This window comes from Penicillium crustosum (genome assembly GCF_028827405.1).
Source record: "Penicillium crustosum strain IBT 35664 chromosome Unknown utg000003l_segment0_segment0, whole genome shotgun sequence".
Taxonomy (NCBI): domain Eukaryota; kingdom Fungi; phylum Ascomycota; class Eurotiomycetes; order Eurotiales; family Aspergillaceae; genus Penicillium; species Penicillium crustosum.
Window position 1 is genome coordinate 2,404,449 of NW_026623124.1, and position 25,943 is coordinate 2,430,391.

The 25,943-nt window shown below is 47.8% G+C and overlaps 11 protein-coding genes across 11 annotated transcripts; 7 read left to right on the forward strand and 4 right to left on the reverse strand.

Annotated features, from left to right (window-relative positions):
* Positions 1 to 164: 164 nt before the first annotated feature.
* N7487_007982 (uncharacterized protein) lies at positions 165 to 604 on the forward strand (the record flags this gene model as incomplete). The annotated part of the gene is made up of 3 exons (XM_056875712.1): positions 165 to 178; positions 242 to 366; positions 525 to 604. The coding sequence occupies 3 exons, from the start codon at positions 165 to 167 to the stop codon at positions 602 to 604; spliced, it is 219 nt and encodes a 72-aa protein (XP_056727900.1).
* Positions 605 to 1,093: 489 nt separating this feature from the next.
* On the reverse strand, positions 1,094 to 3,642 carry N7487_007983 (dolichyl-diphosphooligosaccharide--protein glycosyltransferase subunit STT3; the record flags this gene model as incomplete). The annotated part of the gene is made up of 6 exons (XM_056875713.1): positions 1,094 to 1,364; positions 1,416 to 2,541; positions 2,596 to 3,189; positions 3,267 to 3,347; positions 3,439 to 3,462; positions 3,513 to 3,642. 6 exons carry the CDS (start codon positions 3,640 to 3,642, stop codon positions 1,094 to 1,096), a joined length of 2,226 nt encoding a protein of 741 aa, XP_056727901.1.
* A 332-nt stretch (positions 3,643 to 3,974) lies between these two features.
* On the forward strand, positions 3,975 to 4,773 carry N7487_007984 (CSN8/PSMD8/EIF3K family protein; the record flags this gene model as incomplete). Its single annotated transcript, XM_056875714.1, has 3 exons — positions 3,975 to 4,189; positions 4,253 to 4,434; positions 4,505 to 4,773. 3 exons carry the CDS (start codon positions 3,975 to 3,977, stop codon positions 4,771 to 4,773), a joined length of 666 nt encoding a protein of 221 aa, XP_056727902.1.
* Positions 4,774 to 5,227: 454 nt separating this feature from the next.
* N7487_007985 (ATP synthase subunit e) lies at positions 5,228 to 5,669 on the reverse strand (the record flags this gene model as incomplete). The annotated part of the gene is made up of 3 exons (XM_056875715.1): positions 5,228 to 5,292; positions 5,392 to 5,584; positions 5,649 to 5,669. The coding sequence occupies 3 exons, from the start codon at positions 5,667 to 5,669 to the stop codon at positions 5,228 to 5,230; spliced, it is 279 nt and encodes a 92-aa protein (XP_056727903.1).
* A 268-nt stretch (positions 5,670 to 5,937) lies between these two features.
* On the forward strand, positions 5,938 to 8,153 carry N7487_007986 (uncharacterized protein; the record flags this gene model as incomplete). Its single annotated transcript, XM_056875716.1, has 3 exons — positions 5,938 to 6,063; positions 6,122 to 6,967; positions 7,023 to 8,153. The coding sequence occupies 3 exons, from the start codon at positions 5,938 to 5,940 to the stop codon at positions 8,151 to 8,153; spliced, it is 2,103 nt and encodes a 700-aa protein (XP_056727904.1).
* Positions 8,154 to 12,571: 4,418 nt separating this feature from the next.
* N7487_007987 (YoaK family protein) lies at positions 12,572 to 13,619 on the forward strand (the record flags this gene model as incomplete). Its single annotated transcript, XM_056875717.1, has 2 exons — positions 12,572 to 12,935; positions 13,012 to 13,619. 2 exons carry the CDS (start codon positions 12,572 to 12,574, stop codon positions 13,617 to 13,619), a joined length of 972 nt encoding a protein of 323 aa, XP_056727905.1.
* Positions 13,620 to 15,304: 1,685 nt separating this feature from the next.
* Positions 15,305 to 16,656, reverse strand: N7487_007988 (oleate delta-12 desaturase; the record flags this gene model as incomplete). The annotated part of the gene is made up of 3 exons (XM_056875718.1): positions 15,305 to 15,709; positions 15,770 to 16,550; positions 16,615 to 16,656. The coding sequence occupies 3 exons, from the start codon at positions 16,654 to 16,656 to the stop codon at positions 15,336 to 15,338; spliced, it is 1,197 nt and encodes a 398-aa protein (XP_056727906.1). The 3' UTR covers positions 15,305 to 15,335.
* Positions 16,657 to 19,829: 3,173 nt separating this feature from the next.
* N7487_007989 (GNAT family N-acetyltransferase) lies at positions 19,830 to 20,555 on the forward strand (the record flags this gene model as incomplete). Its single annotated transcript, XM_056875719.1, has 1 exon — positions 19,830 to 20,555. The coding sequence occupies one exon, from the start codon at positions 19,830 to 19,832 to the stop codon at positions 20,553 to 20,555; it is 726 nt and encodes a 241-aa protein (XP_056727907.1).
* A 496-nt stretch (positions 20,556 to 21,051) lies between these two features.
* Positions 21,052 to 22,488, forward strand: N7487_007990 (uncharacterized protein; the record flags this gene model as incomplete). The annotated part of the gene is made up of 1 exon (XM_056875720.1): positions 21,052 to 22,488. One exon carries the CDS (start codon positions 21,052 to 21,054, stop codon positions 22,486 to 22,488), a length of 1,437 nt encoding a protein of 478 aa, XP_056727908.1.
* Positions 22,489 to 22,992: 504 nt separating this feature from the next.
* On the reverse strand, positions 22,993 to 23,394 carry N7487_007991 (Con-6 family protein; the record flags this gene model as incomplete). Its single annotated transcript, XM_056875721.1, has 3 exons — positions 22,993 to 23,077; positions 23,131 to 23,283; positions 23,351 to 23,394. 3 exons carry the CDS (start codon positions 23,392 to 23,394, stop codon positions 22,993 to 22,995), a joined length of 282 nt encoding a protein of 93 aa, XP_056727909.1.
* Positions 23,395 to 25,170: 1,776 nt separating this feature from the next.
* N7487_007992 (uncharacterized protein) lies at positions 25,171 to 25,844 on the forward strand (the record flags this gene model as incomplete). The annotated part of the gene is made up of 3 exons (XM_056875722.1): positions 25,171 to 25,387; positions 25,467 to 25,695; positions 25,754 to 25,844. The coding sequence occupies 3 exons, from the start codon at positions 25,171 to 25,173 to the stop codon at positions 25,842 to 25,844; spliced, it is 537 nt and encodes a 178-aa protein (XP_056727910.1).
* Positions 25,845 to 25,943: the final 99 nt, after the last annotated feature.

Genomic DNA, 25,943 nt, shown 5'->3' on the forward strand with positions numbered 1-25,943 from the left:
AGTGTCTCAATTACAATAAAAATCCCCGATCTAATTTCAATACAAACATGTAAACCCGCATCACGTTGTCTGGGGCCTCCGGCGCCAAGACCTTTCCTCCGGGTCTGCCTGGTATGGCCTCAACTTTCTTTTCTCTCACGCTTCTGTCAACAAACACTCTCACTATGGCTACCGGAATGTATGGATAATATATGTGGACTTGAGAAGGTTTCATTTTGCTAACATCATGCCTCTGCGACAGCTTCAACTCCACCTACTACGGCAAGGACTACCGCGCCGGTGCTGCTCTCCTGCGTGCCCGCCGCCCATATCTGTTCAAGAACACCATCACAGGCCTCGGACTGTTCGCATTTACAATTGCAGTCTGTAAGTGAACTCTGTGACGTATACCGCTGTTCCGCTTCAACCCTCTTCATATCTCCGAACCGCATCATGCCACCAGAACTTGCCCGCTCAGAAGTCTCCATGCGGGCTCGATATCCACAAGAGACAGAACCTCATGCTGATCTTGCTTCAATTTCCAGATACCTACACCCTCAAGGCTGTCGGCCAAGAAGAATTCGCCGACGTCAAGGTCCCCGATGCTCCTGCGGACAAGAAATGAAGCACACTCAACACCCACCGGACCGGTACTTCGTGATGGGTTGACGTTGCAATTGGGGGTTCGGAGTCTTCAGGGAGACCTTGTTTTTTTCAGATCTGTAGGATTAGCGATAATATCAACATTTGTACTGCCATGCACAGAAGGAATTGGCTTGGAATATAGGCTGTACAATGAATTTGGGCTACGGATGTCTATCATTCTTCGCACCGTCCCGCTGTGCTTTCTATATGCCCTACCAACTTCAGGAAGATATCCCGGAATTTCCCCTCTACTCTAACATTGAACCACTGATATTACATATTTAAAGTTGACGGGCGGAGTGATATAATAGCCTTCTGAGAAGAAAGGCATTGATATATTTCTAGGTAACTAGACCTAGAGTATATTCGGTATGGTTTTAACGCACAGTACAAATGGTCTGCTACCCCAGAGCGAATCATAACAGCCAACAAGACAAGAAAATGCAACATGAATCTAAAAAACAAATCTCTACTCGGTTCGCAGAACACGAGGACCCTTGTGCTTCGCAGCACGCTTGCGCTTGAGGCCCTTATCAAAGGCAACAGCGTTGCTATGATCACGGCCGAGGTTATCCAAGTCCTTGACTTTGTAGAGACGAACAATCCAGTTCTCGCTGGTGAAAGCCTCTTCCAGTGTGTTGAGCTGGGGGCTTTCCTTGGGAAGTTTTGTGCCACGAACACGATCCATGGCCTGACCAGCCGGGAAGAGTGACTGGTAGTTGTGATAAGACATCTTGTACCTATTGATAGGGTTAGCAGTGGAATGGATGATCAACACGTGGGGTTCTTACATCAAGCTGTTCTTCATGGCGGGAGTGGCCTCCTCGTCGACACGGTATTCGCCGCGGGCGGTGAAGTAGTCACGCTCCTTCACCTCGTCTGGCCAGATACCCTCGGCAATACGAACCATCCAGAGGAACTTGTTCAAGTCGTCGCCTGAGTAGCCAAGTAGTCCACCAAACACGACCAGGACGTAGTCAACATCGTGCTGTCGCAGAATGGGGTAGCTGACTTCCTCGCGCGAACTCATTGCCTTACCAACAGTGGCAATGTGGGTGTTGTTCCAGGTGTTGTTGTCGACCAGAGTGGGACGGTCAGCCATACCACCAATTTGGTATCCATAATCCCACCAGGACATGATCTTGGCATTGTCTGGGGTGTTCTGGCGGAGCCAATAATAGGCCTCACGGTAGTCATCGATGATGAACTGGCTTCCATCAGGAAGCTTGCTGGCCAGAACCACAGAGGGGGAGGAGTATGCGTTGGAGGTAACCCAGGTGCAGTGTGCAACAAACAGAAGCAGGTAAAGAGTGACTGAGGCTACCACGACAGACTTGGAGAACCAGGAGTAGATACCGACAACAGGGTTCCGGGTTGACCGGAGTGACTTATCTTCAGTAGTGGTCTTAGCCTTAGGTTCAATGCTTGGGGTCGTCGCAACCAGGAAGTTATCGAGGATGCAAGACAAGGCCAGAGCAGCCGCGACACACACAATGGGGGTCAAAGTCAGCATCAGACGGACCATAACGCCGGCAAAGTAACTAGCGAGGACAGAGTAGATAACAACAAAGACATGCTCATCCTTGAGCTTCTGGAAGCACATGAACACACCAGCGGGGAACAACCAGATAAGGAAGTTCAGGTCAAAGAAGAATGCAGGCCAGGCGGTGGGCTGGTGCTCGGAGACAGAGGCAATAATGGGGATATGAATCTTGGCATATCCAGTATCCCACAGAGAGTAGAAACGACCACTCCAGGGAGCAATGACCCCAGAGACTGACAGCAGGATAAGACCACCAAATCCAAGGCCGAACGTAAGCAAGACCATAGAAGTGAGGAGCTTCTGGAACTGCTTGCCGGGCAGATAGGCTCGAATAAACTCGGCAAATGCCACCAATTGGATTAATCCAAAGACACCTATCAAATAGTTAGAATGAGACAACGGTATGGCTTAGAATCCAAAAGGCTTACCAAGTGCAGACATGTGGTCACTGTTGCGAATAGGCAGGAAACCGACGAAGGGGATCTGCATGCTTCCCAGTGTTCCCAGGGCATACCAAGTGGTGTAGCTGATATAGACACGGGTGCTGTATCGGCCCATGCACAGAAGAACAAAGACATGGAGAGGGATCAAGTTGGTAATGAAGACGTATCCACCCCAAGCTGAAACCATGTATCCATAGAATAATGCAGTCAAGGCTCCCCACATGATGGAACCGTTCTTCACGGCCTTGATCCAGAGGTAGAATGTGAACACCAATAGGAAAATGGCAATGGCTTCGTTATCGTAGCTGCCTGCCACAGAACGCGAGATGTAACCGGGTGTAATTCCCATGAAAGCAGCAGCCAGGAGACCGGCAGAGGGGGAGTCAGACATCTCAGAGGTGAGGAGATACATCGCCAGGGCTGTTAGTCCAGAGAATCCAGGGGCGAGCAAGACACAGATGTTTCGAATGTCGACCGGAATGGTAAGGAGACGAAGGATATGGTAGATCACGCCGCTGGTCACCATCAGACCAGGGTACAATGTACCACCAGTAACACGACCAAGAGGGTGCCATGTTCCTGTAGTACGAGAACTTCCATCAGCACAATGCCGTTTATGCTATCATGTGGAGGGAATCACGGGGAAGGGGTCTTACGGTCATCAAACCAATCCCAGAAGCTATAAAAGCCATTTTCGACCAAGTATTTTGTCGCACGGAAATTGAACCACGGATCGACTAGAGTAAGACACTATCAATATCTTGTTTGCATGTTCGGGGTAGTCGAGGTGGCCGCCGCATCTAGTGCAGTAGCGCAGGGAAATCATACATTCGTGGATGATACTTTCAAATCCTAGAAGATGGTTAGCACACTGATCATGGAGAATCTCAATTGAGACATACTAATAACACTGAACAAGCGGCTGGACACCGCGGCGGCGGCAATGGTACAAAGAATGATAACCCGCAATAGACCGCGCGTGTTCCGGCCGGAGCTGCCTTTCAGCACAACATCAAGCGAAGACGGGGCCATGATGGCCTTGAAAACGGAGCAAAGTCCAGAGTCAGGAATCAAAATAGAAACATGAAATCAAGGAATGAATTGGGCTGAGATGCCAGTGGTGAGGGCCGTGGGGAGAGATGGGAGGAGCAAGAGCTGCGCAAGGTGGTCACTTCTGAAGGTCTTGGCACCGGCCAGAGGCGCCACCTCCGATTGCTCCCCGCAATACTACGACTCATCAATAATCTTTGTTTAGAGCTCTGTTGACTAACTTTTTCACTCAATATACTTACTCCTGTCGAGTACATCAGTATTCTTACAGCAGAACGAGCCATCTACAATTTATCTACACCTCACATACCCAAATGGAGCTGCCTCCGCTGACCATGGAGCAGCTCTCACAGCTGGTGGCCTCCAACGCTCCACCGTCACAGCTCTTTGAAGCCCTATCGCGATACGAGCTTCAAGCATGTCTCATTTCTACTGGGGGTAATAGTTCTAATACAGGCAGTAGTGACTCTACACTATTGAGCCTGTTCTATTCGAGCTTCTTTCTCGTCCATCTTCTTACCGACCAAGTGTTAGTTACTTAGTGAGAGTGCTATTGACGGTTGCCACACTGCTAATGAAGCTTGCGTTCTAGACCTGAAGCTCGTGCTTTGACGAAACGAATTCCCGAAACTTTACTCCAGCATGACCCTTGTCTACAGAACTGCCTGACTTTACTGCGAGCGGTATGGCAGACTCAACACCGCCAGGTCTACCAAGTACTCCGGGGGCTACCATGGCCAGACGTTTTGCAGCCTTTGGTTCGGAGATATGAGAGTATGTTTCTCATGACAATGGGCTTATTCTTTCGGCAAGATTCTAAATTGACCAATCGTTCTACAATTAGGTTTCTTCCAAGACAAGACCTTGATCGCAGTGAGCAGGTCATACGAAGCCATACGACTATCTACAGCGGCTACCCACCTTGGTCTTGACGAACAGCTCGTCAAGCAGGAAGACCCGAACATAATATCAAATTTTACGAACTGTGGGTGGACGTGGGATCCGGAATCAAAGCTGCTACATCCCAAACCTATCGTCGTATCGCCTGCGGAGCCTCAGTCTTCCAACGGGATTCGCAAAGCAATGGAAATGCTGGGAACGCGTGCGGGTTAGATTTGCTTGGAAACCCGAGGAATACAAGTTGTTTAATAGATATGATCCTCTGTCAGAGGTCTACACTTCACATAGCTACATCCCCTGTCCGGGTTGTGGAAATATGAGGATCGAGGACTGCCAAACCAAGATTGCTCTTGTACGTACTTGGACCATTGGTAACCCCGGAATGCATAACACGATCTTTTGCTCTTGCTAGTGGTCCAACTGTAGTGTACAGGCGCACGGCAGCCCAGGGTATGTACAGGACCCAGATAAAACGTCTAAAAATGAGAAACAAAAATCATTCCATCTTGCGCTCGCAATGCCACAGCTCGGGGGGCAGATTAAACCCAAACAATCGTACAATAAAATGGGGCGGAAGTGAGCAAAACGCGTCTAATACCCTGGGGGAGGTGCGATTCCCGCAAAGAGATCATTGCGTAGCATTCCTCCTCTATACCATCCATCACATTTACTCGGCCTTGGCCTTCAAGAACGCCTCCAGGTCGAACTTGGGATCCTCGAAATTCGTGATAACTATGGAATTTTGGTCAGCACTTGGGTTGTTGGGGAGATGCGGCGGCTCCGGATATCGTTGCATTTGTTGAGTTGTATCATCGGGGGGATCAAACGTACGTCCGCTGGTCTGTGTCTTGGTCTCTTGCTGGGGCTGGGTCTTCTTCTTGTATTCGGCCTTGGCCTGCTCGATCAGGCGCTCCTTGCGAGCATACTCGTGCTCGATCTCTGCGCGCTTGGTCACTGAGTTGAGGGAGGACTGGTGGTAAACACCGTAGACGAGACCGGCAACGAGAGCCGAGTAACGGAGGACCTGTATAGTTGGAGACGTGGTCAACAACTGTCGGGGGATAGGGTAACCCTTAGCCGGTACTCACATTGACACCCTGGCTAGCCATTTCTGCGAGGTTTGCGGAAGACGGGAATTAAATGAGGGAATTAATTGTGTGAGAAGGAGGGACCGTGCAACAGGTGTCAACCGTCAATGGCAATGAATCTCCAGGTTAGTCAAATGGCGAGGTTCAGTTCTTGTTCTGCGCGCGCGAGTTTTTCCGGACCGCTCCAGAGTTCCCGAAGACGGAGCTTAGTCATCCCCGTAAATAAACGCGCAGTGGAGGTACACTTGAACGCGGACGCATTTAGTCTAACCTTTTATGATTGTACAAGATGTCGATGCAGCAGCGTAAGGATGAGATCCTCGCGAAGCGGGCCAAGCTTGCTGAGCTCAAAAAGCAGCGCGAGCTGCGCCAGAAGGAATTCACCTCCCGAACCAGTGTCGGGGATGCTTCAGAGGTAAACACAGCATGTGAATGCATTACGGAGCTTGTTTAGATCTAACAACATTTGCCAGATTATATCACCAATCCCAAGCCGCTCAGAGAACAGGCACGACCTCGATGATTTGATCTCTCGCTTGGTCGACCGCCCAGCGTCGGCCTCCCTCAGCCACGGCGCCGATAGCCAGTCGCGGAGAGGAAGTCGACCAACGTCTGTGTTGAGCGCGAGCCAATTAAGTGGGGAGAACGCAGACACATATGCAGCTCCATCGCGACCACAATCCCAGTCCATTGCCGTTCAGACAACAGATGAACCTTGGATCCCCTCTGCAACGGAAGCCCCGCAGCCCCCTGAACTTGAACCCGAATACAAATCCACACCCAAACCGGAAGTTGTCACCTATAGCAAGGCCGTACAAACAGACGGACTAGATATCCAGCCCGAAACCCCCGAAGAGTCTGTCGCTTCGGACGATGAGGACTCACCCGGTACTACGCGGTCGAGCAAGCGTCTCAGTCGACGAGACCGGGAGCGAGATGAGGAAATCCGACAAAAGATTCGCAAGGAAATTGAGGAAGAGCTCCAAGCCACCAATCAGACCGATAATAATGAGGACACAGCTACGCAATCCGCGAAGCTGCGGTACCCTCTACGCAAACTCGATGACGACGAGCTGAAGGCAGTTACATCCTCGAACGATTTCCTGGACTTTGTCGAGCGCTCTTCAAAGGTCATCGAGCGGGCTTTGGATGAAGACTACGATGTACTGGCAGACTATGAGCTGGGTGGAACTGATGGGCATCTGCAAGAAGATGAGGAGACTGGCAAGAAAAGGAGAGGAATGCATGAAGTGTGCCATTTCTGGGACGAGCGATGGAGCAAGAATCGCATTATTAGTGATCTAAGCTTCTCTCCCAAGGCAAGCTTTCTACTACCACTGAATGTGGCTTGGCTCATGCTAACGTTGACTCCAGTTCCCTGAATTGTTGCTTGCATCATACACCAAGAATACTTCTGCTCCACACGAACCCGATGGCCTTGTTCAGATCTGGAATCAGCACTTGCAAACTCGTCCGGAATACGTGTTTCACTCGACATCTGATATTCTTACTGCAAAATTCTCTCCTTACCATCCAAACCTTGTTGTTGGAGGCTCCTATTCGGGCCAGGTGCTCGTATGGGACACTCGTTCCTCGCGCGCTGGTGGAGGCTCTCCGGTACAAAAGACCCCCCTGTCGGGTGGCGGACACGCCCATCCCGTTTACAGCATCTCGATTGTTGGCACACAGAATGCACACAATATCATGACCGCTTCCACGGACGGTGTGGTCTGCGGTTGGACAATGGATATGCTCTCTTACCCACAAGATCGTGTGGAACTCACGACACCTCCCCCATCTAAGACCGAGGATCTTGCTCCAACAACCATGTCATTCCCCCACACCGATCCTACCTTCTTCATCGTCGGTACTGAAGAGGGAGTCATCTACCCGTGTCACCGGTACGATCGAGCTGGAGCCAAGTCTGGCACAGATCACCGCCTAGCCTACAAGGGACATACGGCGCCAATCATGTCCACCGCATTCCACCCCGGTCGTGGGCCTGTAGACCTTGGCGATCTTATGCTGAGCTCCAGTCTGGACTGGAGTGTGAAGCTCTGGCGTGTGCGGCCACCTGCGACGACCGCCTCCGCCACATCTGGCCTGGCTCAATCCCAAGTCGTCTCACCGATTCTCGACATTACCCGAGACGATGTCGTCTACGATGCCCGCTGGCACCCAACCAGACCTGGTGTGTTCTCTCTTGTCGATGGTGCCGGCAACGTCGAAGTCTGGGACCTCGCGTCAGATACTGAAGTGCCAGTTGCGCGTGAAGTTGTCGACAATACCCATGGCAACATCATGTCCCGAAGCCTTAACAAGGTTGCGTGGGACGAGCGCGAAGGACGCCGCCTAGCAACTGGTGGCCTCAATGGTGTCGTTACGGTCTTTGAAGTTGGCAAGGGTCTCTGTGGGCTGCCAGAGGAAGTACCGGCGGACGAGTGGACGGGTATGAAACGACTTGTTGGAAAGCTGGAACAGAAAGATAAGGATCGGGTGGCTTAAAGTTACCACTCTGAGGGCTTGTGTCTTTTCCAATGATTGTCAATGTAGTTTTCTTCTGCGGGCCGACCTTCCCCGTCTACCTTTTTCCCTGCGAGGTCTCCCGTCTTGCTTGCCATATACCCCCTTCTCTTCGATCACATAATTTGTGCATGTGTATGTATCTCATCGCCATTGCAATGGAAAAACGTCATTATCTTCCTGGATCCTTGTTCTCTCTTCATCTCCAACTAGAATAGAGATTCTGATGGCTGATAATTGCGGACCGTGAGCCCAAGTAATATTCAACCCCTAGATAATAATGAGGGAGATGTGAAAACAGGCCTATATCCCGAAATCAGACACCACCTTTAGCTATGGGAAACGTTGCTACCAAATGTCTCCCTAATCCTACCAAACACATCTTTATAGACAGCTAACTCTACAGACTTGAAGCCAGTCAAGCTCTCGCAATAGCCACAATATACCTTGTTATTGACTGTCACTATACTATTATACCAATATAATCCCAACTTATGGCGTGTCTCAAAGGTCTTAACCGACAAAAGCATCGCAAGAAGGCCACGGACACTATATATCGAACTCCCTCTCCTTCTATCAGGATTTCTTATGATGTCTGTGTTTAGGTAAAGATGCAATATATTCAAGTGAAAAGGTATTTCCTAACTCTCTTAAGCCATATATATAGACCAGACTAACGATAACATCCAGTGCACTCTTTGTCCCCTTTGTTCCCGACTATTCCTTCGGCATCACTCCGGCCAGAATAACCATCTTCTTAATTCATTCAGGCATTTTTACAGCCTGCAAGTTCCAGGTTTTTTTTTTTTTTTACACGGTAGAATTACTGGTTATTGCGGTGGGAGTCAGTGGGGAGCTTCCTCCAGTATTGGGATATAAGCGTCCCCGATGGAACGTGAATCCACCCATCATAAAACTCCCCCAAGACGGCTCCTGTGTCCGACTGAATTCCAGCGCCTCTTGTCGAGCATAAAAAATATCACAAAATACCCCGACGCGTGAAAACTGCCCAGCCAGCCTCTAATTTCACCAAGACATCAACGTCAGAAAGCTATGACCTAGTTATGAGGTTGACCCATATGGCGTATATGCAATACATACCAATTCGTGAGCTACTTACGCACCACTTTCTTCAATACTAGCCAAGTGGTCGTCTATGTCTAGCATGGCACGAATGGATCTGGCTCAGTATGCTACATTTGTACCGGCGCCTGGCTAGAGCCTACAATTAATTAATCTCGTACAAACCCAACTGCCCACAAGTTGGCAAGATGCGTTCATTCGGTACCTGGAGGCATGTCTTTTAGCATCGACGTTTAACTATACCATGGCAACTGGGATAATGAACCAAGTATATCAACAGAGTTACCCTGTGAACGTGCGTTCATCCTCCGTTGATAGGAGAGATGTCTTGGAAGCCATCGATATCAACACCAAACCGGAGAAGAGCCTCAGGTTACAAGCAGTCCAAATAAACTACAACCCGTCACTATATGCATTTCCCGAGCATGCTGCAACGTTCTTTTCACGATAGGCGAGCAATTGCAATACATCAACAAATGAACAGAGCAAACTATTCACGAAAATACCCCATCGAACCTAGCGTTTATGGACTTTAGATATCTCCAAGGTGTATTATCCAATGTGACGGAAATTTGTGCGGTGAGGATTCCATTGGAACTTATCGGACGCTTTGCAGTCCGAGAGCCAGCTGGTACAACCAGTCTGTAACGCCTATGGTGCCACCTTACCCTAGTCGATACGGCAAACTTTGATCAAGATATGGCTTGAACATTCTAGTGAAGACCAGAACAGAATAATAGTTTGTTTATCTGCACGAAATATTGATATCCTAGTTAGTCTGGTGGCACGGAGCCACCCTTAGAGGATCTCATACATTGTCAGCGTATGATTATACTTTTACGTGAGATTTGCAGCACGATCTAAGAACGCCTAGGGCCACCGATGAACCACATTCCACATCATCTTTAGGCTCGTTTTCATTTTGGTCAGGCATCAGTCGGTAATTTATTTATGCGGCGAAAACTAAAGCCGGGTCTAGACAACACGCAGGGCCGACACGAGAAAGGATTGTATGCAATGCAAGCATTTCCCCGATGATTCCTCCGAGAACCAGATCTTGGAAACCATTAATCAACTGGCGCAATATCTTGGCGAAGAGTATTACCGGTATCCCTTTGTGGGCGGACTCTTATTTGCAGCAAGGGCGGACTAGTGTATCCAAGGCATCAGGAATAATAGACAATGATCGACAAGGATCGACATTCACCCCACGCCGAGGGCCCTTCTCAGAGTGGCGCAGCCTTAAAACGGATTTTTCCGCTATCCCTTCAATGAATGGAGGCTGGGGTACCCCGGCAAAATCATTTTGGATGCTTAAAGTTAGGAACTTCCAAGATAAGAAAGTTGACACACAGCCGTGACCAACACCCAACTGGTGGAAAGCCTCAACGTGGCATTGACATTTGCATTGACATCCGCATCCCCACTTGATCCTTCACCCTTGCCGTCCGGTCTCATCCTTCGAAGATGGTGAATACCAAGACCATAAGCTGAACTAGACACCTCGCTATACCCCCTATGTGCTACAGTATGTTACAATATGTTGCATCTAACAAACCTACATAGTTACATCTCGATGCGATGAAACTTTCGAGTAGATCGTGGGGATCTGATTCGAGCATCGAAAGGAGTCAGCCTATACCTAATACCCACCTGGCGGCAATTGAAGTATTCTAGGTCGTCAACTGCATCCTTGTTCTACGATGATCAGGTGGTGATGTCACACTCACAACAGGGAGAACGGTTAAACATGGGTTTAAGCCAAAACATTGCCCAGTCGGCGGGCTGGCCAATTGGAGGTGAACCAAAGAGATCCCCTTGGCAATATCACGTCTTGCCGGCGGCTTCATGGAGCGATCGACCTTGGCTAGTTTGAAGATAACAACATCATGGGAAGGACCACAATTTCTCACACCTTGGCATATAGTGTTGCTTTTTCATGTGGAAATATTCAATTCCCTTGCTATTGAGCCCGAACAGCAGTTTTTGTTCGTTTCTCCCCCTTCTTGCAAAATCTCAACTTCTGGTGGCCAAAAAACCCCCAATGTAGTCGCTACTGTACGTCTCTTTTTTGAGTTGGGCATAGATTCGTGCAGCTCACATATCCATTCCAATGAGAATATGCCAAGATTTGATCCGTCAGCGCAACTCGGCGCACGAACTGCTCTCTAATCAACACAGTTAACCTAGTGAACGCCAAGATCCAATATTCGAGGCTGTGTTATCAGAAATTAGCCGTTGGTATGCATAGATAAGACTAGTGGTAAACCATTGATGCTGATGGAGATCGTTCTTGGCGACTAGTCTTACTGCAGTGCTTTGGAGGCCTTGGATGGACTAGTGTTGGTGGATACGTCGATCCCTTGGCAAATAAACTCTACCTTTGACGTTTTCAGGGGCCAGAGCAGGCGATACATACTCTCTAAGACGCCATCTGAGCCCAGGTGATTGCATATAAATCCGATAAACACAGGCGACTTTAAATGACATAGTGACAGATCACAATGATTCCAAATTTAAATTTTGTCGATTGCCGCGTACTAATTCTGCGAGATATAGTTAGCCAATGAGTGCCTCAACGTATAACCATGCTGCCAAGAAACAATGTGAGGAAATGCTGCGGATTGCTCCTTGGGAACGAAGAAGCCTAAGAATCGGGTCTTGACGGGCTCCACCCACCCAAGGTATATCCTGAATCCCCAGCTTCCGAAGTCGTATTATAGTTTGATTTCTAATGGGGTCTGGGGATGAATTACGCATGCAGCGAAGATAATTATAGCGCCAAGATAACGCCCAGATTCTGCTAGGATGGGATCTGTGATATCAACTCATTTCAGGATGGGTATTCAAATTGGGCGAGTATTTGTATGAAGATTTCCCATGTAATGTGATCTAATTATACCGATAATCAATGGCATAGTGCCTGCATACGCAGAGTGTATGTAGAATGAAGGGCCGTATGTAGTAGATCTAGATTAAGTAGTTCGGCTCCCAACGTACCCCTCGGCGGTGTACTCCGTAACACATACACGAGGCGTGTAGGGATGCGGCAAGTACCAATGTTTCATGTCATCGGCGTGTTTTCTTATCTCTCTTGGCGAGGATCAGCTTATTCCTTCCATGGGGAAGATCGGAATGGATCCGAAAAATGGATCAGTATTAAAGAAGGATGTATCCGTTAGGTCTATTTTGGCAGTCTATTTCTTTCAAATTGGCACTGCTAAAGTGGAACCTTCCAGGCTTGATTCTATTCATAATCAGCTTATCCGACTTTAAATAATATATATATATATACGCACATTTACAATAATCCGAACATGCACCACCGGCCCCCTTCCCCGTCGGGATATATCGAGCCACTCACAACAGCTCCCCACGCCCCTGATAACCGTTCCATCTCCCAGAACGAGTTAACAACTGCGAGTTTTCGCTTGGAGCGACCCAATGAGGAAATCAAGTATACACCAGGGGTGTGGTCTTCTGGGGGCAGCACAGCAGTGTCTGTCTCTGGCAACCAGACACCAGAAGACAACACGGTGTGCTCAACTATTTCCCGCCACTTCCGAGCAGACATAGACACCACACATACCGATATTCCTCTTATAATATGCGGGTTTGTTGGTGGATTGGTGGATGGGCTATCATTTAATGCATGGGGCAGCTTTTCAAGTATGCAAACAGGTACGTAAGGTTTATAGTTATCATGCAATTTATTCCCTCAGCACAAAGCACATAGGACTAATGATAAGCGGCATAGGAAATACCATCTTCCTAGCCTTAGGTGCCTCCGGCCAACCTGCAAACCCAGCATATCTTTGGGCGAAGTCACTCATCGCCCTGACCGTCTTCATTGCGAGCAATCTTATCTTCATCCACATGCATCGGCTCTTGGGGCCACGGCGCCGCTCAACTATGATAATCTCATTTGGCATTCAGACCATTGCCCTTTTGGCGACAGCAGTTCTTATCGAGCTGGAGGTCATCACCCCGAAGCCCGAGGACCCCCGAGCTCCGATTGAATGGATGCAAGTCTTAGCAATATCACTTCTAGCTTTCCAAGCAGGAGGCCAGATCTGTGCTTCCCGGGTCCTATCCCTAGATGAAATCCCAACTGTCGTTGTGACGGCCATGTTATGCGATCTGCTTGTCGATCCAAAGCTGACTGCAAAGTTCAACCCGAAGCGCAACCGTCGAGTAGGGGCTTTTCTCGCATTGTTTCTGGGCGCCATGACTGCAGGTGGACTTTCTAAGGCTACGACTATGGCGTCTAGTATATGGCTTGCTATGGGCCTGAAGTTGATAGTTACCTTGGGGTGGGTTGTTTGGCGGAGGGTGGGGAGGAGAAAGAGCGATTTTGATGTGTGACTTGGCCTTGTGTCCTTGTTTATTTTTGCGTCACCTATTAAAATAGGCATGTACACGAGCCCACGAAACTGTCAAGTAAAGCTTCGTTTAGTTTGTTGAAATATCCTCTTTTCACTGATACGTTAATCGGCTCGTCTTCTTTAGCTTGTCCACTCTTCCATTTTGGTGTCTGTTTGAAACACCGAACACATGCGTACATACTGAGTATCAATTATGTTCCTCATTTCTCCCGTCAGCCTCGCTGTCACATACCCTGCTAATGCCAAACTCACATTCCACGGCAACCACCAGGAAAGCCTCCCGTAAACAGCTCCGCTCCCCAGATCACAGTGAAAAATAAACTTCCTTACGCCTTTGTCGCTGGGCAAATCATGCCTCGTAGTAGGTGGCATCTCATGACCTCATTACCCATCGATGATCGACTCATCCCACACCTCAACGGCCAATCTTTTATGTCTCTCGACATGATATATAACGTTACAGCACTAGCTACCTCTTGGACTTCGGGGCCGAATACTTACAAGCCGGTCTCATCGGGTAGTTCTGGGATCCAATCCTTCCCAACATCACCAGCCAGCGTGGATAGGCACCATATACTTGGCCCGGTCAAAGTCTCCGGTTGAGTCTCCATCCCGACAACGCACGATTTTCTACTATCGATACCCACATCAACTTTCACAATCAAAGCATAGTGTTTCCCCGTTCGGCTTCGTCACCCGAAAGTGTTCGGAAGTTATTCCCACTCGAGATGGTTCTCACTCTTGTCGGCGAGACTTATTTTATCCCTTGGGCTATAAATCTTAGTTGCACTCACCCACCTACTTAACGGTTCCGACGCTAAGCTAGTTATCATTGACGCAACTCAGCCTACCATAACTTCTAAGGATTGCAATTGCAGCAAGCCTCATATTCAGCCTCAACACAACATAAAACAGTACGATGTCTTGGCATTCGCTTCTACGACTGCGGGAGATGCTACCGATCCTGGGTTGGTCGATGATGTAAAAGCAACCCTAGATATCCCGAAACGCCTCTGTCGGACCTGGATATCTCTACGCTGCCTTTGATCAGCTCACCCAACCCCTGGTCAAAGCTCGCGAACCATATATCGACACCTATCACGCGCGAAAGACATATGGACCCCGTCTGATCAACCCGGACTATATGATGCAGTTAGATGCAGGTTTTCGGACCTCTCTTCACACCTTTTGTAGTTTTCAGGCCTTGGTCCCTTTGTCTCCATGAAGCTATTTAGAGATCTTCATGGCAGTAGTTAGATCATCATCAGCATCATATTTGACGCCTCTGTTAATCACTTTGTTCTTAGTCACGTAGACTACGTACATCACTACATATACATCTTACAACATGCCGCCTCTTGATTTTATGCAATATTGGATCTGGGTGGATATCATGGATTAGATACCCGACTGAAACATTCAATTCTTGGTTCTTACGGGGGCGGGCAGTGGACACCTGCCTATTATGGGGATGTGATTGCTTATGACTAACACCTTTCGGTGTTTTATGTTCATTCATGTAATAAGTTAAAATTGCTTATATCTAATTGCAAACCATGCATATCAGGAATCAGACACAGCGGAAAAATATATCGTTGTTTGCACAAACTTGCGGTGGTATAACCAAGATCTATAACTGAAATCTAGTCTATGATTTTATGAAAGGGCTAGTCTATGATACTTGAAAGCACCATTCTCATTTGCTCTCATCTGAGAGAACGAAGTGCAGAACACCAGGTTGTCCACTGGCACGTCCCTTGCTCTCCGAGACATAGATGCACTTGCGGAAGGTAATCATCAAGGAGTACAGGAAGCTCTCTTCCTTCTCCTCGTGGTAGTTTTCACCAAGCATAGGCTGGATGGCCTTGGTAGCTTTCTCTGCGTTGTAAAATGGAATGCGGCTGAAGAGGTGGTGGACCACATGGTAGTCAATGATTTCGTGGAAGAAGTGACGGCCAATAAAACCGGTTGTGCGGTCAATGGTGGCCAGTGCTCCCTTGGTGTAAGTCCAAGCTTCTGCGGTGTAGTGAGCAACCTCGGGGTGGGTGTGTTGAAGGTAGGTGATGGCAACTGTCGATTCGGTTAGTTCTTATTCTAGAGTCACAGGTAAGATGGGAATGGAAGACATACTCAGCCAGTGGTGAACCCAGAGATAGGGAACCACGTAGAGGAAGAAGACATTCCACGCTCCGATGATAGTTCCAGTGTACCAGACGATAGAGCCCATGATCAGCAAGCCGATGTCGGAGTAGGCAATGAGCTTCCACTGGGCGGCCGTGAAGATTGAGCTTGATGGGTTGTAGTGGCTTTCAAACTTCACCTTCTCACATCCCTCAGGGCCACTCTTAGCACCAGCAGTCACATTCAGGATGAGATACATCTGCCATCCCAACAATTGGTGTCCGATGAGCTGGATAAAGGAGACAATGGGTGTCTCCTCAGCGAGGTGCTTCAACTGCTCAATGCTGACATTTCTCTTCGACGCCAAATCATCCTCGGTCCAGGGGACAAAGACGGTGTCCTTCTCCATGTGGCCGGTGTAGCGGTGGTGGCGAGCATGGGTGATCTTCCATGAGAAGTATGGGACCATAAGGAAGGAGTGTGTAGCCCAGCCAACGAAATCATTGATACCTTGGTGCTTTGAGAAGGCGCCGTGGCCACATTCGTGAGCAAGAATCCATAGTCCTGTGCCAACACAGCCCTGGAAGAACCCATACACGGCCCAGGCAGCAACTCGCATAGGCAGAGAAGGAAGGAGATGAATGTGAAGGGCAGCGTAAATCAGAGCTGCACAATAGAGGATATCCCGAGCGAGGTAAAGGAGGGAGGTCGTGAGGGATGATTCGAAACATTCCTTCGGAATTGCATCTTTGAGGGCTTGCAAGCTAGGAACATCGGTTTGCTGAGTTTGCTGTAGAAGCAGAATATTAGTACATGGACACTGTTTATTGAGTGATTTGGGGGATATCCCATACCTGTTCTGCCTGTTTGACAGGCTGCCTTTGTGTTACAGCCATTTTGAAGTAGTGTACTGTACTAGAGATGACAGAGATAAGAAAAAGTTTAGAGGGCTGAGGAGGATAGTTTTATTTCTCTATTTTTTTTTTTTTTTTCTTTTGCCCCTTCGCCCCCATAAAGTATCCCCTAGGCTCGAAAAAAATGAGCTCTAGATTATCGGAACTCAAAAAAACATTGACCAATCCCCTTTTTCCAATTCTTTTCCAGAACACTGTCAAACTCGGCGCACAGACAGGAGAGCAGCCCTTTCATTGGATAATCGTCTAACGGGTGGACGCGCTTGTCCCATGGATTCACATTGCACTAGCCTCTTCCTTTTTTTTCAACGTTTTCTGGGGCCCAACGGAATTTTAGTCCATTGGCACTCTTTTCGATAATCGACACAATTAATTCCCAAAATAGAGCCACCCCTTGTATCTGATATCTGATACTATCCCATTCTACGACGAAATCCATGGAAGCTATCAGGGCACTAGCTGGGCATTCGGCGTTTGCCTTCGGAGGCTATCCACAGCGCGGGAAGTCTCATACACCACACCCCTTTTCGACCTCGGGGGAATCTAGGGATCCACTAAGAAGCAAAGGTTGAGAAAAAAGTTAATAAACGGCTTGGCGGTTATCCCGTTGTCCTACTGGCTCTGTCAGGGGCAGGGGCAAGAGCACTGCCCTCGATTGTGAAAAACGTACCCCATTTGGAGTAAGCGCATTTTGGTCATCAGACACGACTTTTCCTGAAAATAATAAATCAAAATAACCCAGGATCTTTCATCAAATGCGCTCCATTGTTTACCAGGAGGATGACCAGCAATTTCGGCCATTAGGGGACTCGTTTTGGACTCTATTTTAAGCTTATTTTCGTATCACGTTGTACAACTCCGGACTTCGTACCTACGTGGCCGTAATGTACTCTGTATGCGTTCTCTGATTGATACTGATCCTGGCTTGAATGAAGTGTAATATTTTCTCAATCATCACGATTCGCCATGACCTCTCATTTCTGCTAACATTTGCCCAATCAGAAAGCTATCAAAAACAACGTGTCATTTCGGTTGTTTTTTTTTTCCCAATATTTTTAATTGAACATTTCGTGTTGCGCAGTTCTGATATGTGAAACCCGGATGAGATAATTATAGAATGTCCACATCGCGTACGAGCCCCGAGGGCAGGCAATCGCCGGGGTCTGAGTCGCTTCTTTCAATACTCCATACTCCGTACCTTATTTAAAGTTAAGTTTTCACCACCTCGGTAGGGAGATCGGAGAACAGATGCACGTGACGGCACTAACACACCGCCCTAATTTCTTCGGGAAATACTCGGGATCACATGAAGACCCTCAAATATTTGCATGTGGCTGAATAATATCAGCATCCCACCTGGCGCATCAACCCGAATTACATGTGCATTCACCCGATATGGAATTATATTTTGCAGTTCCAAATCCTTTATCTTTTACCTTGTATAAACTTTCATTCCGCCGCTAATTGCGTTTTGGTGTGCCATATTTAATGGTAATCGACATATACTACTGGAGAATGACACGTCACACCAGCTGTTTCAACACATGTTAAATGCATGAAACTTATATTGGTATCGCCCCATCTTCTGTACTATCCCAGTTGAGCGGGGATTCCTCGTCACATTCCACATGATCCTTAATGTAAATCTTCCCGGACTGCCAACGTTCAGCGGTTGCTTACTATATCACATGTGTGTATTTGTTTTATCTTTGAATTTTGCAACCTCGGACGATGCGTAGTAATAGTTCACTATCTGATCTTAGTCTGGATCATGGAAAGTAAGCCCTGAGAACCGGCTGACCATTATTTGAAAGTAGAGGCTGAATGTTGGGGAAACACCATTCTACGCATTTATAGTGATTAAAAGGTCTGAGGGAAATAATGACATGACATGAACCCGCCGTCCATGGAGGCCTAAGAGAGGTATCTCGAAGGAGCATGAGATATTAAGTCCCAAGGGTCAAATATTCATCGTATTTCTTACCGGCTTCTGTCCGTTTCTCTTCATCCCATCCTCAGAGCGACGAGGATCATCTGTTCCATGCATGGTATTGTTAAGACCTCTGAACCTCACCCTCAAAATGATTGTTTGGAGAACTAGCGTAACTGCTGGTGCCCCCTAAATCCATAACAAGAAGGGATCTTTCGTGGCTCGAATTAAGCTTTCACCAAGTGCACTCGAGAGAGCCGTGATAAACAGGAAGACTGCCACAACCAAGCCTGTCATACTTGGATGTGATTGAGCATATGCCAGTTCGTATGCGGGAATGTTACAAAAACACTCGTTCAATGCCCCAAGAGCAATAGTTGGAGCCTACCGCCAAATACCGATAGGAGCAACGGTGTCGCACGTTGATGCGTAATACCCGGATGGCGACTGCTCGCATACTCTCCATTGCACTATAGTCCCTACAATGCTGGAAACCATGACCAAGAAGAACCCAAATGTGAGACAGATGATGGGCCCCACGTGAATTCTATAACGGCCCAAAGTCGGGTAAATCACGAAGGTCAAGAGCAGGATCGCGACAATGATTGTCAGTGGGCTGAAGTTGCTCAGAACATCATTGGGGACCCCGTTTGTGATCATGGCCGCGCATTGGTTCGTTCCAACTGAGCCAATACCCCCGACACTGAGGTTCCAGATGGGGGAAATAAAAACACATCGCGTGCGCCTATTTTGGAAAATTGGGATCAGCGACGGTATCAGAAGCGAAAGACCGAACACCGCAGTGCTGCAAAAGATGTGTGCGGTATTACCAAGGTGCCATATTAGGCTAGAATTTACAATCGAGCCACTACGTTACAGTCAACTATAGTCGACGTTGACTGGGTTCGAGAGTGGATTTAAAGATGCGGTTATTGGTGATCGGTTCTCATTCAGGAAAAAAGACACTGGAGCTAAATATCGGCCGTGCGTTAAGTCGCATTGCGGGGACTAACGCGGGAATGGGGTTTTTTTAGTATCGGGAATCCAACCATTGCTAGCTTCTAGCAGTCAACGCATCGGAGAGAATCACACAGCCAGGAATATCAAACCAATACACGTGACCTATGGGCAACACTTCCTTTTCTTTTTCTTTTCCCCCAAAGCATACGGTCCAGGTCTTGTTGCTTTTTTTTCAATTTACCTTTGGAGTCCGATCATCTGCAAAATGGGTTCGAATAACGGAGAGTATGTTGAACAATTCGCTATTCTCACACCTCGATTGATTATTGTTCCTACCCCAATAGCAGTCTCCTTCAAATCATACCGGGCGCTTTATTCCGACTTACATGCAAATGTGGAATTCTGCCAGATGGGCTTCGGGCATCACTTTCCAGCCAGGGTATGGAGCGATGAAGAGACGCGCGATGTGATTCAGACGCGTGATATTGGACGTTGTTGGCAAAGGCGCGGTTTAGGTGATTTTGCTGTGGGGTTGCGCGGTCCATCCACATTCGAGCTCGACAATCATCACCCCACACAAAATGATGGTTTCGTCACACTCAAAGGCGATGACTACATTCGGGTTGCGGGACTCAATAATACCCATATCGCTGCCTCCGAGTGGGTGGGTTATGCAGGCCTCCGTGATGCGACAACAACTTCGATGCCGCCACGAGAGCCTGGAGATCCTGAGCTGCCATCATGGGTCGAAATGATTGAGCTTCGATACGGTGTCTCGCCAAAATTCTGGGGGCAAGGAATTGCGCAAGAGGCGTCGAAGGCCATTATGCGGTGGTCCGTGGATGAAAGAGGGGTCAAAAGATTCATCGCCGAGACCGAGAGAGATAACAGCAGAAGTGGAAAACTGCTGCAAAAACTTGGCTTCACACTTAGTGACACAACCTACTGGAAAGAACCAAGTGAACTGGAATGGGAGTGTGCTGCCAAATGAACCTTGAGACATATCTTATACCATGCAGTCTGACATTCAACTTCTCTTACATATTCGCAATACAGCCCCACCGTTGCTTGCCAATTCACCTTGGTGGGAATTTCGTCCAGCAACGTTGAATTTATATGCATGCACCAAAATATTCTCATACCATCAGTATGTCGGATGTTAATTGGATCGAAAATATAACCATCTCAACCTCAAATTGCGTCAATGCCAGCCTAAATACATCTTACGGGTTATTCCCAATAAAATCCCCCCCTCCCAGCTGGTGTTAAGCAATACTGACCCATCACGTACTTAGCTGCAATTCCGACAAGGTGGAGTATTTTGACATCATCGCTTACTTTTGTATACTATCTTGTTAATTGATAAGAATATAGCCATGATTTAAAAGCAGCTCGCATCCTATTGATGATATTTCTCAGACAGACAGCAAGATTTTTTTTGAACATATTCTTCACTTTCAAACCTATCCACGAGACGACTTCTTGTCATGGCACCCCGGTATCAAAGCGTTGCTGTGATCGGCGCTGGTCCATCTGGCATTTCTGCTGTCAAAGCCTTGCAGGAAGAGAAGGTTTTCCAAACGATACGTCTATTCGAGCGACGGGGTCACATTGGGGGAATTTGGCAATACGATGAGGTTCCTGATCTGTTTCCATCCCAGAGCTCTTCTAGTGAACAAGACCACCAAGTCCCAAGTCGTCTTCCGTTGCTCAAATCTCCCTCCCCTGAAGACGTAACGTCACGTACAGGCATTTATGATGGCCTTGACAGTAATGTCGGGGCCAAAGTCATGGCATTCACGCACACTCCCTTTCCTGAGATAAATTCGGCATGGTCAACCAGACACTTAGGGAAGTCCAACCCAACCCGGCCATTTCGGGTGGTGAGAAAATACTTAGAAGATATATTCCAAGACTATCTTCACCTTGCCTCGCTCAATACAACAGTCGAAAAGGTTGAAAAGAGGGACGGAAAATGGACCTTGGTACTTCGTCAGTCCGGCCACGGGGATGGTAACACCCCCAAGGACTATTGGTGGGAAGAGCAATTCGATGCTGTGATCGTTGCATCGGGGCATTACAGTGTGCCTTTTGTTCCTTTTATTCCAGGGCTAGATGCTGCCTTCGCGCGCTATCCGACTGCATTTGAACATTCGAAGGCATTCCGAAAGGCAGACGATTATGTGGACAAGCGAGTGGTAGTCGTTGGAGGCAGTGTCTCATCAGCAGATCTTGTCGCAGATTTACATGCCATTGTGAAAGGCCCTCTCGAGCTATCCCAAAGAGGGAAGAACGAGGCACTGCAATCCGCATGGGATCTACCTAATGTCAATGCTAGGCCGACGATCAAAGAGATCCAAGCAACGGAGAAAGGAATAAACGTTGTCTTTTCCGACAACAGCCTTTTGGAGGGCGTGGACAAGATCATTTTCGCCACCGGGTACAAACTGTCCTATCCGTTCATTGTCCCCAACCCCGTGACCCCCAACAACCGGGTAGCAGGGTTTTACCAGCACATCTTCAAGATTGGAGATCCATCTTTGGCTCTTGTCGGCCAGGTCCGCGCTGCGATCAGCTTCCGGGTTTATGAATACCAGGCCGTTGCCGTTGCCCGATATTTCGCCGGAAGGAATGCAGCGCCCTTGCCAACGCCACAAGAGCAGGATCTTTGGGAGGTTCAAAGACTTCAATACAAAGGCCATACAGCTCTGTTTCACGAAATCAAGCCTGACTTCAAGGAATATTTCGGTTTCTTAACAGATTTGGCTGGGCCGCCAGCACCGGGAACGGATGGTTACTCACTCCCTCCCTGGGAAGATAAATGGGCAGAACAAGGATTCGAGATTCTTCAGCGAAAGGACAAGTACTGGAAGTCACTACGAAGAGCGGCTGATGGATTAGGGGTAGTGACGGCTAAACTTTAAATGAACCTCGTCTACCGTACGCGGGAAGGGAAATGTATATATTGCAGCCTCAGGTTTCCCAATGCGACAAGACCGAAGCTCTATTGAACAGCCCAGACAGATAATACATATACGCTGCACGACATGGCTTTCCCTTTCCGTTTTGGTGCTCACCCCTAGCCAATTTTTAATCATTGACTAAGCCCGCAGGAACTTACAACACCCAGGCGTCTGCGGTGTTTGGCCACTATAAACCTTCGCAGCGAATTGGATTTCTTGGCTGGTCGTACTGGGCTTGACGTGACCCCTGTGGTATATAAATGCCGAATTTCCAAGCTCCTAACGAATCTACAGGCTCGTATGAGATTATGAAGAAATACAGTTATGTATGTATCGGAAGCTGTTGAACTATGAAAGACAAAAGCCAGACTTCCAGCCTGATACTATGGGTTCGGAGATACCAACAAGTGCTGCTCCCATATAATTTCATGAAAGGATAGTTACAGCAAGTAACCACACAGGTGTCTATTCCTCCGGAGCATCTCTCTGCTCCATCTTCTCAGCAGCTCTGTGCTTCCCGCCTTCCGTCACGAGAGGATTATGCTGCGCGCTACATAGGCCAATTAGTAAATATCCAAGTGTTTCCCTTAAGGTCATACTCACGCTTTAAGCCCAGCTGAGACCCTCACTGGGTCTTTGTTTTGATCGCCTCTTGCGTGATGTAATTCCTCACGAGGCCGATCACCGCCGAGCTCATTAAGCTTGGCTTGGGCATTTTGCTTGGCCTGTTGTCCAACTTTCGGGTTTCTCAGTGCACTTTAAAAGTTAACCTTGGGCCTTAGATATGCTAACGAGTTTTTATGGACCGGAATGTAATACTTACGCCTTGTAGCCACGCATCTCGTTGAGGCTTTCTTCTGTCGGCATATTGATCTATGTGATTGGCTCAGGTGAGTGATTGTTTAACGAAGTCTAAGTCTGTGTTCGACGGATAATACATCTACTTAAATGTTCTAATCATCAGCGGGTTGCCACATATTCATTTCTACGTCACTGCTCATCCGACGACTTGTTCGCCGTTATGATATAATTATGATGTCCCCTGATCCCATGGCCTCCACTAATGAGTATAGACATCCATCCCATCATATGGCCATAGCTTTAATGTTAGCATGAAAAGGTCTGTTCGAACTTTCAATTTGGAATCAATCCTTTGGTCAAGGGTTTAGAGGTTGAATTGGGCGGTTGATAGCAGACTGGAAAACCTTCAGCTACCTCGCCACGGGAAGACGTTCTGCATATGGCAAATTTCTTGCGTATATATACTGGGGTGATGTGAAGTCAATGAGCAGACCTCAGCCTAAGCGTTCACTAAGCACAACCTGAGCATTCACTTAGCACAACACGGCCTCGGGAGTGCTCGCCGAATTTTTGACGTTACTAAGCACACTCTAGGCATCATTGGTTAAGTGACTATAATCTGGCTACTTTCTAAGTACAATTGAATAGTTGCCCAGGGGGTCACTGAGTAATCACTCTGTGCTTCTAAGGTTCCAAGGTTTGAAGTGGTGAACGAGACCTAAGCGCCTTCATAAAGCGGTGGTATTCCGATCGGGGAATTCGCATCTGCGGCCTAAAATCCGGTAAATACTGCTATATATATAGCCTTCTTGGGTGTAGTGTTTCTTTAATAGTTCCTGTGTCAATATCTTCTTCTTCCTCGTTCTCACGGTGAGTACACTTCAACCTTTCCAGATCATCCTCAGCAAAACGTTCAGTATATTTGTAATTCTTCCGTTCTACTCGAAATTCCACGACCTAGCAAATGATATAGTAAGGTTTTGCTATCGGTATCATATGTCTCATTGTTTCTCTCCACAATCTAAGTGGTACACTAACTTAACTCTGCCGGCCAATCCTGTGTTAGTGGTACCTGCCAAGCGTCACTGCTGGATCTACCTACTCTTGGCTGCCAGATTAGAGTGTTTCTATATATGTGAGTCCCACAATCAATTTAGCAAGAGAGCACATATGTCTAATCCTCGGGTGCACCTTACCATGTCTCTTCAGCTTATGTGTTTTGTAATCCTTTTTTGCGTGCCAGGTACTCTACGTGTGGACCAAAAGTACAACCGGTGAGAATATAAAACTTTTTCAAAAACCCCTCTATTCGCGTGCTCAAATAGACCAAATACCAAAACCGGGTGTCAACGGATATGCCAGAGGTATGTATATTCAACCATTTCCTTAGTTTGGAATGCTTACAGCTTTCGGAGGAAACTGGGAGGCGGGAGGCGGGAAGCGCGGGTGGACTGCGATATCCATACTGGTATGATGTTGCTTATCCTTTCCTTAAATGAATGCAAGATGCAAGATACAATTCGGAAAATAGGAGTTTCCACTTGCAGGCAGTCAAGCACTACCTAGTTAGGCATCAATTCGATGCTACTCTGACTGTCCGAGTATTGGCTCAAATCTGGGGCCATGTGGACCCATTTACCCCATAGGGCCTAGTCCCAATCATCAACCAATCACATCCCAAGAACGTTTCATGGGTTGCCGATCACAAAAATGGTTGGCCAAGTGCTATGATTATAGCGCGCCCAGGTGGATTAGACTATCCCATATATATAAGTCTGTTGCTCCCAAGGTTACTGTAAAGTGAACATCCCTCTTTCTACCATTTCCAGGTAATCCGACATCATGCTCGGGTTTTTGCCTTACAGTATAATCGCCATTGCTTCTCTTGTAGCAGCACGCGATCCCACAGTCTACCTCATTCGACACGGAGAGAAACCCAGTGATGGAGGAAATGGACTGAATGCACAAGGGCTTGAACGTGCACAATGCCTTCGCGAAGTTTTCGGCAAGAATTCCGAGTACAACATCACCCACATTATGGCACAAACGCCCAAGAGCAGTATGATCAGACCCTGTCCCTGTGCGGCTTCGGGGCGCAGTATTATAGACTAGACCGAGGGCTAACATGGACGACACAGATGGCAAACGCGCCCGTCCCTACGACACTGTTGAGCCGCTGGCTAAAGATCTCGGCCTCACTGTTGATACGTCTTGCGATCGGGATGATCCAGATTGTGTCAAGGATGTGGTTTATGGATACGATGGAAAGGGCTTAGCCAATATACTGATTTGCTGGGAGCATGATGCACTGACGGACATTGCGGAAGCACTGGGAGTCAAGGATGCACCATCTTATCCGGACGATAGGTTAGTCTTCAACCCTCGTGTCATAGTTTTCGCTCGATCTCCTCTAACATTCATATAGTTTCGATATCATCTGGACCCTCCCAGGCCCTTACAAAGAAATAACTGCGAAGACAAGCGAGAATTGCCCTGGTTTGGATGATGACGAGTAAATGCTGTCCACAGCAGGCTTAGGTGCCTCTAACAGCTCATGGTCAACTCGCCCCTTAATATTTTTTTATAGGTCACGTGTTATTATGAATTTATTGTGA